Raw genomic sequence first — 16,655 nt, 5'->3', positions numbered from 1 at the left:
CAGTAGTCATCACAGAAATATTTGTTTAAAAACCAAACTAAGGAGCTAAATTCCTTTCAAGACCAAAGCCTTTCCATGATACCATTTTGCCTCTCTAAATACCTGAGGTCTAAGGAGAACGAGTTTTTCCTTAAAAAGCATCTGTTATTCACTGTGGAAGTCTTATGTTTTGAGTTAATAAGCAACATTTGTCATACATAGAAGTTCTCTATCACCATGATTTATTCTTTTGTGGTGCTCATACCAACCTGACTGCATTTAAAATTCTGTAACTTTTTTTTTTTTTTTTTTTTTTTTTTTTTGAGACAGAGTCTCACTCTGTTGCCCAGGCTAGAGTGAGTGCCGTGGCGTCAGTCTAGCTCACAGCAACCTCAGACTCCTGGACTTAAGCGATCCTACTGCCTCAGCCTCCCGAGTAGCTGGGACTACAGGCATGCGCCACCATGCCCGGCTAATTTTTTGTATATATATATTTTAGTTGTCCATATAATTTCTTTCTATTTTTAGTAGAGACGGGGTCTCACTCTTGCTCAGGCTGGTCTCGAACTCCTGACCTCGAGCGATCCACCCGCCTCGGCCTCCCAGAGTGCTAGGATTACAGGCGTGAGCCACCGCGCCCGGCCTAAAATTCTGTAACTTACAATAAAATATCATAGAATATGCCAAGTTCTTGAGAAAGGGTAACTTCAAAGTAATAAATATTGTTCCTTTTTATAGGAAATTAGATTTATGCTACTCCAAGTTGCACTTAAGACTTAAGGATGAAATACTGAACATTTTAATTTTAGTTCCTCTAACTGACTGATGAACAATTTAATGCCCTAAATGCTGTAATTTGATCATTAACATACTATTCCTGGCCAGGCACAGTGGCTCATGCCTGTAATCCTAGCACTCTTGAGAGGCCAAGGCAGGAGGACAGCTTGAGCTCAGGAGTTTGAGACTAGCCTAAGCAAGAGCAAGACCCCGTCTGTACTGAACATAGAAAAACTAGCCGGGAGAGGCGGCATGTACCTATAGTCCCAGCCACCGGGGAGGCTGAGGCAGGAGGATCACTTGAGCCCAGGAGTTTGAGGCTGCAGTGAGCTATGATGAGGCCACTTACACTCTACCCGGTGCAATGGAGCCAGACTCTGTCTCAGAACAAAAACAGAAACAAAAACAATAAAGCCCCGTAATATTCCTTTTATATTTCTGGGTTCCCTTCATAGACATAGCCATCTTTTAAAATAAGGAAATTATATATCATATATATAATTCTCTCCAGAACAAGAAAACCAATAACAAAAACGTCTTTACCTCCTTCTAGAATATGAAGAAACCGGTGCATTTGTGATGTCAGGTTCCCATTCATCTTCAGGATCACAAAAGACATCTTCACTCCTGTTATTACCATTACTCTAAGAAAAATACCATACACAGTTTCATTAATTATGGGTGAAAAAATGTTTAGCAACTAAGAAAAAAATGTTTAAACATGTTCTTACGTTTACAACATAAAATTTTTAAAATTACAGGTCATCTAACAAAAGTCTAAAAAAATCACATTCCTGATAAAATTAAAAATCAATCATATGATGTTAGGGATTATATTAAAAGAGTGCTACTTTTAATAAAAGCAACAGAAATCATTTAAAAAATTCAGAAATAGGCCGGGCGCGGTGGCTCACGCCTGTAATCCTAGCACTCTGGGAGGCCGAGGTGGGCGGATCGTTTGAGCTCAGGAGTTCGAGACCAGCCTGAGCAAGAGCGAGACCCCATCTCTACTAAAAATAGAAAGAAATTATATGGACAGCTAAAAATATATATAGAAAAAATTAGCCGGGCATGGTGGTGCATGCCTGTAGTCCCAGCTACTCGGGAGGCTGAGACAGGAGGATCGCTTGAGCTCAGGAGTTTGAGGTTGCTGTGAGCTAGGCTGACGCCACGGCACTCACTCTAGCCTGGGCAACAGAGTGAGACTCTGTCTCAAAAAAAAAAAAAAAAAAAAAAAAATTCAGAAATAATAAACTTGGGATTTGGAAGTCATAGTAAAAACAATAAAATCTTCAGGAAAGAAATGAAAGAATAATCTTAATGATGTAAAGATGCAGTCACTTCCTGGTTGAATATATTGATCATGATGATAATCTATATTTTATATATTTAAAATAATACCAATTAAAATTCTAGCAAAATATTATATAGAGCTTGATTCAGAGACATTATAATTCTATGGAAAAACAAGTAAAGAACTGTAATGAATAGCTGAAAGTGGGAAGTAAGTTAACAGTGAGGGTAATTCAACCACTAGGTTTTAAAGTATATGGCAAGGCTGGCCGGGCGCGGTGGCTCACGCCTGTAATCCTAGCACTCTGGGAGGCCGAGGCGGGAGGATCGCTCGAGGTCAGGAGTTTGAGACCAGCCTAAGCTAGATCGAGACCCTGTCTCTACTAAAAATAGAAAGAAATTAGCTGGACAACTTAAAATATATATAGAAAAAATTAGCCAGGCATGGTGGCACGTGCCTGTAGTCCCAGCTAATCGGGAGGCTGAGGCAGGAGGATCGCTTAAGCCCGGGAGTTTGAAGTTGCTGTGAGCTAGGCTGACACCACGGCACTCTAGTCTGGGCAACACAGCCAGACTCTGTCTCAAAAAAATAAATAAATAAAGTATATGGCAAGGCAAGAATGGTCAAATGACCTCAATACTATTTTTTGTTATTCTAAATACATAGGCATCCTGGTGTGGTGGTTCATGCCTGTAATCCCAGCAACTTCACAGGCCGAGGCAGGAAGATCGCTTGAGGGTAGGAGTTCAAGAGTAGCCTAGGCCACACAGCAAGACCGCATGTCTAAAAAAATGAAAAAAATTAGCCAGGCATGGTGGCATACACCTGTAGTCTCAGCTATTTGAGAGGCTGAGGCAGGAGGATCCCTTGAGCCCAGGAGTTTGAGACTGCAGTGAGCTATGATGATGCCACTGCACTCCAGCTTGGGCAACAGAGTGAGACCCTGTCTGTAAAAAAAGTAAAATAAAAAAATTTAAAAGTATATAAGCAATTCAAATTCATTGTAGAAAATCTGGAAATTATGAATACATATAAACACAAAGAAAAATTTAAAACCACTCAAAAACCCACCCTTTAGACATAAACACTGCCAGTGTTTTGGTAAGATTCCTTTCAGTCTTTGTGGATTTTCTATTATGAATATACTTTCCATTGCTGGAATAAACCCTACCTGATCATGGTATAAGTATTCTTTATATATAGTTTGGGGTTTGACTTACTAACATTTCATTCAGGATTTTTATAGCTGTGTTCATATTAACATTGGTTGGTAATTTTCTTCTGAGTCATCTTTTCAGTTTTTGTGGGTTTTGTTTGTTTTGTTTTTAATCACTGTCATTCTAGCATCCTAAGATGAACTGTGACACTTTCTATTTTTTGTTATGTTCTAGAATAGTTTAAACAGAATACGATTTATCAGCTCTTTGGAAGTTTAAAAGAGCTTACCCATAAAACTGACTGGGATCAGCACCTTTTATTCCTCCACTGTTTTTTCTTGAGGCCAGTTTGTCGACAAACTTTTTGAATTATTACAAGGCTATTCATCTATTAAGTCAGACTTCATAATTTATTTTTTTCTACAAAGTCTTTGTTAGAAAATTGTCAATTTATTAAAATAAAATTTTACAATAAAATTTTTAAACATTTTCCTTATCTTTAAATACCATTTCTCATTCCTAAAATCACATTTATTTTTTCAAAGAACCAGAACTTTGATTTATTAATTTCTAATTCATTATTATTTTTATCTTATAATGATTCCTTCAATTGCTTTCCTTTGTTTTATTTTACTATTTTCTAGATGAGTTATTTATTTTCATTTTTCTATTAAACAATTCAAGCATTAGGCTATAATATGTCAGCATCCTGTAAGTTTTTACATATATCTTCATCACTGTAATTACCGAAATAGTGTAGAATATAATTCCATATAGAGTCACATTACTTAAAGTAGTATATTTGACAAATAGTACCAATGCAACAATTTAATACATGTTGCAACTATTTTAGTGATAATTAAATAATAAGAAAAATTAACTTTAAATTCATACCTCTCACAATACACCATAATAAATCCTATGTGATTCAAAGATGTAAACATTTTTAAAAAACTAAAAGAAAATGCAGAGGTTGGACAATATCTGGGTTAACAGATAGATTCAAATATACCAAATTAAAAATGCCCACGTAACAAAATGAAACCAAGAAAAAGATTATATAATCAGGAAAAAATGTATATGATAAATATAAAATAAAGGCTTATGATCAAAATGTAAAGAACTTGTATAGATGTATTACTTAACAGTTCATTACCCACATTTCACTTAAAAAATTCAAAGGACAGGAACATATACTTTACCCATAAAGAAACAGAGTCAAACCCTCAGATTCACTCATTATTAAAATACAAATTAAAGCAAACTAGTAACATTGGTAAATGACAATATTTCTGGCAAGCAATTTGTCAGTGAGCATCAAAGTGTAATAAAAAGTTCGTATTTTGAGTTCCACTTTAAAAAACAGAAGACAAGCAAATAAGATATTAAAAACTAATATGTACAGAGATATTTTTAGCTGTGACTATAAAAAGCAAAAAACAACTGGAAATACCCAAAGCACAGCAATGGGAAAATGTAAATGTAAATATGTAAAAATACACATTATTAGGCATAGGAAGATAAATTCAAATGGTGCAATTTGCTTTATGTCTATCAAATTTCTTCTTCCCTGAAGATTAAATGTAAAATTTTTGAAATATACAATTATAACTGAACAGATGCAGCACTAAATTTCTCTATAATGCTTATAACTACATTAAAATAAACCAATAAAACCCCATTTAAAGGCAAAAGTAAACTAAATATACATCATTCTTAACATTGGTTGGCTTGGGTGATTGACAGATTGCCTTTTATTTTCCAAATTTTCTTTACTGAGAATATGTCACTTTTATATTTTATTTTAAAAAGTTTATAGAGATTTAATAACATTCCAAACCTCATAAAGTTCTTTCATTGCTGCAAGTTTAGATTCAAACTTTTCCAGACTCCAGAAAGTTGAGATCCCTAGTTTCAGGTTCTGAATCCGAACAGAAGTGTCAGAACTACCTTTATCTGATACGGCATGTCTGAAAGAAAAACCAAAAAAAAAAAAGTTTATCTTAAAACATACACACCCATTTATATTAAGAGTTTTCTGGAGCAGAATAATTCCCATAAAAATTCAGTCCACTGATTTAATTTTTCCATAGTTAAGTGTTAAATAATTCTAATAAGGTATATCTCTTTTTAAAAAGTGGAATACTGATAAATTTTCAACTCAAAAGAAAATTAGCAAATTTCTAAAATATCTAAAATTATTCTGCTTATAAATATACTAGTGTGTTAACTGCTGAAACCCCTTTCACTCCAGGGTGAGCTTTTAAAAGGGAGTCAGTCCGCAAGTGTCACAGGGATTCTGATACCACCTTCTTCCAAGACACGCACTGTAGAACAGACTTTAGACAAACTACAGGAAGGTCAACTAGTTTAAAACAAAGAATGTTTTATAATCAGGATAATTACTCACCTGCCAAAAACATAGTATGTTTTTAATTTGCTGCTGATAGCATTGGCTTCCTGAATCATCATTGAGAGTTTCATGGAGCTCCAATTTGTCTGAACTAATAGAAAGTACACAAAGAAGATTCAAAATACTTTATGAGCACTAACATGTTTCACTAGGCAGAACAATTCCTGAAAAAAAATTATTCATTTTATTTAATTTTTTTTTTTTTTTTTTTTGAGACAGAGTCTCACTCAAACTCCTGGGCTCAAGTGATCCTCCTGCCTCAGCCGCCCAAGTAGGTGGGACTACAGGTATGTGCCACCATGCCCGGCTAATTTTTCCTATATATTTTAAGTTGTCCAGCTAATCTCTTTCTATTGTTTTAGTAGAGATGGGGTCTTGCTCTTGCTCAGGCTGGTTTTGAACTCCTGAGCTCAAACGATCTGCCCGCCTGGGCCTTTCAGAGTGCAAGGATTGCAGGCATGAGCCACTGCGCCCAGCCAAATTATTCATTTTAAATGAATGATTTTAACTCTATATTGGAAAAAGATAATGGTATTTGAGTAATTTTTCTTCAGTCCTCATTTTAAAAATAAAATATGAGTTCTTTCGCCTGTGGAGGGATGGAAGAAAACTGAAGTTGACACAAAAAGGATGAGGAATCGTAAAAGAAGAAACACCAAAGAAAGACAATGCTTTTCTTTCTGATATTTGCACAGATTTTTTTTCTAATTTCTTTTTTTCCTAATTTCTAATTTCTTTAAAGTATCAGGTAAAGTATATTACAGCCGTACTTAACATAGAACCATATCCCTTTCGTATTTTCCCTAAAAAACTACAAAATATATATAAATATAAAAACAAGGTTTACTTTTATGTTTTGATATATTAAATATGTGTGTGTATATACATATATCAAGACACTAAAATAAAAGAGGAAAACAATTTAGTTTACAATTTCATTTTCCCAATTTAAGATTTTATCATAAATATTTTCTAAACTGTTCAAACTTATAACCAGTCGTCCACTAAAAATAGTTTTCTAGAAGGATAAATCTCATTATTCATATTAATAAAAAAATCAAGTAATCATTGTAAGGCACTGTTCTAGGCCCTATGAGAATAAAAAGATGTATTAATATATTTATCTCTTGCAACAAATATAAAGAGTATTAATATTTTTTAAAATATCTTAAGGTAGAAGTTATAGAAAATATACCATATGCCTACCAAATATTCTTGCTAAAAAATTGAACCTGAATCTGATAGGCCTATAGGTTTAACTACCACTTTCTAGGGAATACAGAAATAGAGAGACCTGTTAAGCAACACCATGGAGACACAATCAGCAAAATCCAGAATCCCAGAAACTCTACAGGACAACTGATCTGATTTCTTCAACAAATGAATTGTAGAGGGAGAGAGAGAAAGAAGAGAATAGCGAATTTACAGATTAAAAGAGACTTAAAAGGCACACCTACCAAACACAATGGTGGATCATGTTTTATCCGGAGTCAAACAAATCAAGTGTTTAAAAAAAAAGTATGAAACAATCCAGAAAATTTGCATATGGAGTAGATATTTGATGAGTGTAAGAAATTAATTTTTAGATGTGATAATAATATCATGGTAATGCTTTAAAGAGTGACAGAAAAAGAGAAAACAGCGTCTTCATCTATTAATAATTTAGAGATATACAGTGAAGCATGTACATCTCAAATTATATGATGTCTTGGATTTGCTTCAAAATAGAGTAGGGAAGCAAGGGGATATAGCAGCAACAAATTGAACATGTGTTGATAATTGTTCAATAAGTACATAAGGGTTTACTGTAACAATCTCTCTACTTTCACAGTTTGTGTAAAATTTTCCATAATGAAAACAAAGTTTACATTTAAAAAGCACTGTATTCCACATAGAAAGGTACCAAAACAAGACAAAGAGGTGCAATCAAAGGAATTAATACTGGACGGGCACAGTGGCTCATGCCTGTAATCCTAGCACTCTGGGAGTCCAAGGAGGGAGGATTGCTTGACCTCAGGAGTTGGAGACCGCCCTGAGCAAGAGCGAGAACCTGTCTACTAAAAATAGAAAAAATTAGCAGCATAGTGGCATGTGCCTATAGTCCCAGGTACTCGGAAGGCTGAGGTAGGAGGACTGCCTGAGCCCAGAAGTTTGCTGTGAGCTGGGCTGACGCCATGGCACTCTAACCTGAGCAATAGAGCAAGACTCTGTTTCAAAAAAAAAAAAAAGAATCAATGCTAATCCTTCTCAAACTCTTACAAAAAGCTGAAGAGGAGGGAACACTTTCAATTCATTTTGCAAAGCCAGCATTACCCTGATACTAAAGCCAGACAAGGACACCATAAGAAAAGAAAATGACAGGCCAGTACCCCTGATGAATGTAGATGCAAAAGCTTCTGCACGGCAAAGGGAAACAATTAACAGAGTGAAGAGACAACCTATGAAATGGGAGAAAATATGTGCAAGCCATACATACATCTGCCAAGGGATTAATATGCAAAATATAAAAGAAACACAAACAACTCAATAGCAAAAAAATAAACTAGTTAAAAAATGGGCGAAGGACCTGAACAGACATTTTTCAAAAGAAGACATACAAATGGCCAACAGGTATGTGAAAAGGTGTTCAACGTAACTAACCATCAGGGAAATGCAAATCACAACCACAATCAGATATTACTTCATACAATTAGGACAGCTATTATCAAAAATACAAGAGATAACAAGTGTTGGCAAGGATGTAGAGAAAAGAGGACCCTTGTACACTGTTGTTGTAAATGTCCATTGGTAAAGCCATTATGGAAAACAGTAGAGAGGTTGCTCAAACAATTAAAAATACAACTATCATATAATCCAGCAGTCCCACTGTGGCTATATATGCAAAGAAAATGAAAAAGTATTTCACAGAAGTATCTGCACTTCCTCTTTGTTGCAGCATTATTCACGACAGCCAAGATACGAAAACAGCCCAAGTGTCTGCTGACATGACTGAATAAAGAATGGTATCTCTATATAATGAAATACTATTCAGCCATAAAAAAGAAGGACATCTCATCATTTGCAACAACATAGATAAACCTGGAGGACATTATGGTAAATTACACAAGCTAGACACGGAAAGATAAACACTGCATGATCTCACTTACATATAGAACCTAAGGAAGTTGAACTCAGAAGCTGCCGCAGGATGGGGGAAATGGGAAGACACCGGTCAAAAGATACAAAGATATGAAGTTACGCAGGATGAATAAATTGTGGAGATAAAATGTACAGCAAGTTGACTATAGTTAATAACACTGTAGTGTATACTTGAAATTTGCTAAGAGAGTAGATCCTAAGTGTTCTCACCACAAGAAAAAAAAGCAGCTACGTGAGGTGATGGATATTAGCTTGATTGTGATAATCATTTCACAATGTATATAAAAACATTGTGTTGTACACCTTAAATATATACAATTTTTATTTGTCAATTATACCTCAATAAAGCTAGGAAAAAAAATCTCTTAAGACAAAAAAATGTCGGAGCCGCTGTCCCCTCCTTCCCCCGGAAAGCGGGAGCAGAAGTGACGTTAGGGGAAGGTGGGGGTAATAAAAAAAAAAGAAAAAAGAAAAAAAAATGTCCACATGAAGAAGAAAACAAAATACCCCATGATGAAGCACAACTGGATATAAATGATGGATTAAGGATTAGAATAAGATACAATTTTTTAAAACATGTTGTACCTGAAAATACTACTTAAAACTTTGTTTACTCTTTGCTGAGCTGGAGTGCTATAACGAATTATCATAGCCTGGGTGGCTTATAAACAACAGAGATTTATTTCTCACAGTTCTGAGGGCTGAAGCCTGAGACGAGGGTGCCAGCACTGTCGGGTTCTAGCGAGGGGCCTGTCCTGCCATCTTCTTGCTGTGTCTTTGCTTGGTGGAAGGGTGAGGGTGCTCGCAAGAATGTCTTTTATAAGGACACTAATTCCACTTATGAGGGCTGTGTCCTCGTGACCTAATCACCTACCAAAGGCCCTACCTCCTAACACCACTGCACTGGGGGTTAGTATTTTCAACATACGAATTTTGGGGAGACACAAACATTCAGTCTGTAGCACTAGTATAACTAAATATTCTAAAAACTGAATATTCTAAAGACAATCATTCCTAAAAATGTATTTAGATCCACAAAATTCAACATCTAGAAAAAACATTTTGAAAATATAAAGGCAACTAACATTTTAGTAATTACATATAATGACATACATAACTTTAGAAAACGTTTGCTAAAGTCAGCATATACTCACTTGTAAAAGTTTTATCCCTATTACTCCGATTCTGCTGTAGAATTTCTACTTCTTTAGCAATTTTTTGTTTTTCAGTTTCTAACGCTTCCAGAATTCTTGCATGGCGGATGCTATGGTCTTCTAAAGCCTAATTGACGTTCATTCACAGAGACCCACAAGTGAGAATATGCAAAGAGAGAATTTATAAAACCAGACTGAGATGATGGATATATTAATTTGCTTCACTATAGCAACCATTTTACTACTTATATGTGTCCCATAACCTCACATTGTATACTTTAAATATACAATAAGTCTGTTTTTTTAAAAAAAAAACAGATTGATAACAAACTATAATTAAACCTCATTTTATAGTTATAAAAGCATATATAGTTAACATGTTTTATGTGTTTTATTCAACATAAAAGGTTTTTATAAAATAGTTTATAAAATTTCCTTTAAAATGATTTTTTCCCCACAACAAAATCATTGGGAATTTTTTATGACATTATCTATTTCTTCCAATTGATAGGAAGTAAGAAAATTTAGGGAAAAAAAAAAAAAAGGAAAAACTGCTCAAAAAAGGCCACACTCAAGAACATTTGTTGACTAAATAAAGATCAATTTAAAAGACACAAGAAACTCAGTTTCGCCTCAATAAGCCTTATAATAGCCCACTAACAATAACTGTTTTCAAGATTTAAACAGTTCTGTGTTTTTCTCCTAAAACTCTCTGCGGTGGTTCACTAGCCACTTTGTGCCGCTCACTATGTTATAGCACCAGTACTTTGGGATCACTAGGAGTACGTGCTTCTACCTCCACCCCCCACCGCCCCCCCACACCCCCCCATCGTCTCGTGTCTCTAATCCCATAAACTTGGAAAAAAAGAGAAATAAAAGTGATATTTGAGAGTAAAACGTTCAGATTAAGACACAAAGAACCACAACAGCAGCTTTGCAACTTTGGTATTCATCAGAATCTCCCACACGGCTTGTTCAGATAGACTGCAGGCCCCACTCCCGGAGTTTCTGACTCAGCAGGTCTAAAACGGGGCCTGAGAATCTGCATTTCCAACAGGTTCCCATCTGATGCTCATGCTGCTGGTCTGGAGACCACACTCTGAGAACCACTAACATAAAGAGAAACAATGGCCAAAAATGCTGACAGTAAGGTGACTGAAGGTATTAATAGGTTAACATTCTGGTCTTATCCTTCAGTATTGTGAAATTGGTTAATGTGAGTCAGCCCCTGAAAGATGCCTGTGTCCTCAACAGGATGACAAAAGTAGGTGCCATGCTCATAAGACTGGGGCAAAGAATGCCCTACTGTGTGTTTTCTTAGGAGACAGCCTGTTGCTGCTCTTCCCATGGGCAGATAATATTTCATTCTGCCATCAGGATATGACTTACTGTAAGAGCTGTAACTGTCTTCCTTCTACATAGCATGCCATCGTACTAGTTCACTTATTTACATTATTTGGCATAACTGATGACCAGACAGTTGTAGAGGCATAAAAAGAGAAAACAGGAGTGCAATTAGCTGGAAATAAGAGCTCTGTCTCTCTCAAAATCTCTGTGTGATGATCTATGAGCAGATCTGTGAGCACTACCAGGACATAAGCTTTCAGGCAAGAAGAATCATCCTCACCTACAGACCTGCATTTGGCTTTCTTCTGTCAAGATACCATAACCTCTTTAAAAAAAAAAAAAAAAAATCCAGCTTTTCCTCAGAATAGAGCAAACTAGCAATAAAATGAAATTACCTGCTTTGTCGCCAAAGTCTCCATTTCTAATCGCTTTTTGTTGACATATATTTCCTGTTCAAGATGCTTCTTTGCCTTTTCTAATTCCTCAATTTTGTGATTAGCCTTTTGGTTATTTATTTCCTGCATTTCCTTCCTCTGAGACTCTTCTTTCTTTAAAGAGTAATAAAAAATAACTCAGGGAAAAAAAAACAGAGCATTTTTATAAAAAAAAAAAAAAAAAAAAAAACCAAAAAAGTTAAAAAGTCCCTTTCTTTAATCAATGTACAAGAAATTACTCAATAATAGATAAGCTGCCCTATAGCTTCTCCACTTCATTCAGGTTAACTAATCTAACTAAAAATAGTTAGATTTTTAACTAGTCAAACTTTTTAGAGTATTCTTCTCTAAAATGGGTTTCTGGTAATACAAGATTGCCAGTAAACCATGGAGAAAGCCACGACCCAAGTGGCAGAAGGAAGAAGTCTTATTTTTCTTCTTCCTCCAGTGGCCATTATCTGCTACCAACTTGCTTCCTAAAGTATTACAGAATTAAAGAGGGCCAAGAGTCACTGTGGCTTTGACTTTCTAATCTCTGATAGTCCCCCAGTTCCCTCACAAGGACATAATCAATTTTTCAATCAACTCATCACTTGGGGTATAAGGAAGAAAAAAACCAACTCAATTCTCCCTTTTACCAGTTCTGCTTCCAGTGCTTTTATTTTGCTTTCATATGCAGCTTTTTGAGAGGAAAGCTCTTGCTGAGCCATTTCTTTTGCAATTTGGATTCCTTGCATCATTTCTTCCTTTGCTTTCAACTGTGCCTGATTTATTTCCGCTTCAAGTCTACAAAGTAGCAAGATATTGACAGGGTACGTGTTAAGAATTCTTTATATACCATAATAGTTCTTAATCATATTAAAGTGTTTTCTATTTAACAAAAATTTAAAACTTAATTTCTGACATTCTATCAACCATGTTATTAAAATTTTCATTGGCTCTAGAATTGTTGATATACACAAAAAAAAACCAGGATGAAAATTTGCTTATTTCTAACTTAGTTACTATTGCAGATGCCTAATATTTAAATATATTTTTCAAATGCTTAAGGAAAATAAATTATATAAAAACATATCATATTAAACACTGTAGTAAATATTAAACACAAAGTAAAGGTATTTTATGTTAAACTAACAGTGGTTAGAGCAAAAATTATATTTCATATATCAATAACTTTTAGTTTATGTTTACATCATAGATTAGGAAAATACTGAAATGACTTGAAAAACATATAATATAAAAAGCTGATACAACAGAGATTGTATCATATATTCAACCATTTATAATAATGTGAAGTTTTAATATTTAAAACATTAAGTTAGCTAGTTCTCCTTCTCAATATACAGGAGAAAAAGCATCAATGATTATGGAGAACTAAAAAGTTTCTTTCTTCTCAAAAAAATGAGTGCTTCAGCAACTGTGCTATACAGAAATTTCCATTCTGTATATTCTATATGAAAAAAGAAAAAGAATGTCAAAAGAAAGAGGGCCAGTGGTTCCCAGGGCTAGGGAAGAAGCAGAATGGGGAGTTACTGTTTAATGGATACAGAGTTTCGGTTTGAGATGATGAAAAATTTCCGGAGATGGACAGTGGTGATAGTTGCACAACACTGGCAAGGTACTTAATGCCATTGAACCATGCACTTAAAAATGGCTTAAATGGTAAATTTTATGCTAAGTATATTCTACTACAACAAAAAAATTTTGAAAAAGAGGACAAAAACAGTTTTGGGCTTTTTAAAAGGTGACAACGCAAGGTTAGTCCAGCCCATACTAGTCGTTCTTGATTCCTCTTCCCTTCATCCTCTTTAGTCATCAACGCTTGCTGATTTTATTTCCTTTATATTTCTGTCCTACCTAACCACACTACTCTCAGCTCCCTTCACTAGTTTCTTAACTGCATTTGCAGCCTGTAACCTTGCTCTACCTCTAATCCATTCTCTCGACATGGGTCATGGTGATCTCTCTAAAACTGTGATTCTGATCATGAGTGTCTCATATCTGCTTAAAATTTTTATAATGGTTCCCTTATCCCTTAAGATAAAGTCCAAATTCTTTAGCATTTTATTTATATATACTTTAGCATTTAGCTTACAAGGATACTGTTCGAGCCAGAAATCCTACAATATTGCATGAACTGGGGCAAAAGAAGAAAAGAAAAACAAAGGTACACTTCCCCAGTCTTCCTCTGGCTAACCTCTAATAGTCTCTCGGGACTTTGCTCTAGGGCACGTCTTCTCATCCTCTAGAAACCTTTGCTAATCACCAGCTGTGGCCAGGTGTCATCCCATAACCTCCTACACCACACAGCGCAGGACTCTGCCAGAGCACTCTGTCATAGTGCCATCATAAATGTCTATCAGCCCCATAAGACAATGAAGTTCCTTTAGCACGGGAGCTAAATTTCCATTATTATTCCTTTTACCCCCAGCACTTGGTACAGTGACAGACACATAATAGGTGCTCAATAAATGTTTGCTGAATGAATGTACCAAGAAAAAATTACATCACTAGAAACCAGCAGCCAAAGAGTTAATTTCTAGAGACTGGCACAAAGTGACTAACTCTCTGTTGCAGACCTCTCTCACACACTTACTATTTCCATATCAACAATAATACTTACTGTGATCTCTGTGCCATGAGCAACTCATTTTTTGCAAATTCAAAGTCTTTTGGACCCTCGGTTATAAGAGTATCTCTACCAGATGGTCTTTTTCCTTTCTGGACTTCCACTGGATGATTAAATCTAAAATAATGATCTCCACCAAGAATCACCCGATCACCCTAAAACACACAAAAAATTTACTACTTGAGGTAAGTGGGAACCAAAAAATTACATGGAAAAATAATTGTGCTCAAAATAGTCTAATATTACTAATGACAAACATAAAAATCATAGCAACTAACATTTATTACTTTCTATATGCCAAACACCGTGTTAAGCACTTTATATACAGTGATACGTGTGAACATCAGAGCGCACTTACACAAACCGAGACTGTATAGCCCACTCAACACCCAGGCTATACTACAGCCTATTGCTCTGGGGCTACAAACCTGTACAGCATGTTGCTGTACTGAATACTATAGGCAACTGTAACACAAAGGTAAATATTTATGTATCTAAACATATCTAAATATAGAAAAGGTACAATAAAAGTATGGTATTATAATCTTATGGGACCACTGTTATATATGTGGTCCATCATTGACCAAAACATCATTATATGGTACATGACTGTATATTATTTCATTTGTGTCATAACTCAATGAGATACATACTATCATCCCAATTTTAGGAATGAGGAAACTAAAGAGCACAGAGCTTAATAATAAAAGACATTCACTGACAGCTTACTATTTGTAGATACTTATCTAAGAACTATACACAAATTACTATTTCATTTAATCCTCCGCTATCCCTGAAAGCTAAGATAAAGTGAGTGACGATATGTCTGAGTTTGCTTGCAACATACTGGTTAATGTCTGTTCTCCTGTTGTAATTGTTAATAATGCTCTCAAAAGTATCCTGATTTGGGTGATAGTATTCAATCACCTAGTTAAATAACTTGCCAAAGGTCACATGGTAAATGGCAGAGCCAGGGTTTCAACCCTGTCTGGCCTAATTCCAAAGCCCAGCTCTTTATAGCTGCCATCTTCAACTCCCCATGCTGCAGACCAGTACCAACCCAGGGCCTGCTAGGAACTGGGCCGCACAGCCAGAGGTGAGCAGCAGGTGAGGGAGCGCATCACTGCCTGAGCTCCGCCTGCTGTCAGACTAGCAGCGGCACTAGATTCTCATAGCAGGGTGAACCCTGCTGTAAACTGCATGGGAGGGATCCAGGTTGTGCTCCTTATGAGAATCTAAAGCCTGATGATCTGAGGTGGAGCTGAGGCGGTGGTGCTCGTGCTGGGGAGCAGCTGCAAATACAGATTATCACTAGCAGAGAGGTTGGACTGCACAACAAATGTAACGCACTGCATTGATCCTGAAACCATCACCCCCCACCCGTGGAAAAATTGTCTTCCATGAACCCGGTCCATGGTGTCAAAGAGGTTGGGGACCACTGCTTTATAGGACACATAATGATGCTGTCTGTGGTCAGTTCTTCAAGTACTGGTTCATAATAATATAAATTTTGTCTTCGTACGAAGGAAGGCAATTAATAGGAAAAAGAACTTTTGAAATGGAAAAGTCCTTAATCTAGCTCAACTCCCTTATTTTACAGAGGAGAAAACTGAGACTCAGAGAAGTTAGATAACTTGCCCAAAGTCAAAGAGTTTCTTATATTGTAGCATCCATCAACTTACGTGATGTAACACTGTGGGTTCCAAAATACATTTTCCATTTATATATGTCTTTGCTTCCCCAACTGGTATGATACTCACTATTCCACCAAAATTTTTGATAGAACTGTTAAAATAAGAAGCATATTGTTACAATTACAGGACATACTAAAAAGTAAGAAAAAAGTAAAATGGGATAATCCTGCCTGGGTTATTTATTTGGTGTTAAGGTTCATATCAATATGTAACAATAACTTGAAATTATTTTATTTTCCTTCAACTAAATTTTGAAGTATGATGAAAAAGCCCTGGCCTCTCTAGCAATTCTATCCACCAGAGGTGGATACATTTTCAATTATATGTATTTTGATTATAACTTAAAAAAAAAAAAAAAAAAAAAAAAGCCCTTCCCCCAAAATGGAAAAAATTTCAAGGAAAAAAACATTCAAATATTGATAATAATTTCCTATGAATGGAACAGTTTTAAGTGCTTTTATTTTTCTAAGTTTCTGGTTTTATATATGAGATTTAATAATGGAAAAAAGAACAAACATTTTTACCCTCACGAAAAGTGGGGTACCACAAAAGAAGGAAAAGCATGGAGATAAAAGCATACCCCTTAGTCGTCTAATTAACCAGACCCTGACTATAAGATGATACTGCAGAAAATCAGCT

The 16,655-nt window shown here is 35.5% G+C and overlaps 1 protein-coding gene across 1 annotated transcript in view; it reads right to left on the bottom strand.

Moving 5' to 3' along the window:
- The window catches only part of KIF14 (kinesin family member 14), a 53,262-nt gene that overhangs the window by 14,200 nt on the left and 22,407 nt on the right, over positions 1-16,655 (bottom strand). The window contains exons 14-21 of the mRNA XM_069459558.1: positions 16,005-16,107; positions 14,317-14,477; positions 12,332-12,479; positions 11,655-11,807; positions 9,913-10,039; positions 5,618-5,711; positions 5,048-5,177; positions 1,300-1,400 (exon numbers count right to left, since the gene is read on the bottom strand). Coding sequence (XP_069315659.1) covers positions 1,300-1,400; positions 5,048-5,177; positions 5,618-5,711; positions 9,913-10,039; positions 11,655-11,807; positions 12,332-12,479; positions 14,317-14,477; positions 16,005-16,107 — 1,017 coding nt within the window. The remainder of the gene's footprint in view (positions 1-1,299; positions 1,401-5,047; positions 5,178-5,617; positions 5,712-9,912; positions 10,040-11,654; positions 11,808-12,331; positions 12,480-14,316; positions 14,478-16,004; positions 16,108-16,655) is intronic.

The sequence above is a fragment of the Eulemur rufifrons genome, chromosome 27 (assembly GCF_041146395.1).
Source record: "Eulemur rufifrons isolate Redbay chromosome 27, OSU_ERuf_1, whole genome shotgun sequence".
Lineage (NCBI taxonomy): Eukaryota > Metazoa > Chordata > Mammalia > Primates > Lemuridae > Eulemur > Eulemur rufifrons.
The sequence above is the reverse complement of the archived record's forward strand: the minus strand, read 5'-3'. Positions and strand labels throughout refer to the sequence as shown.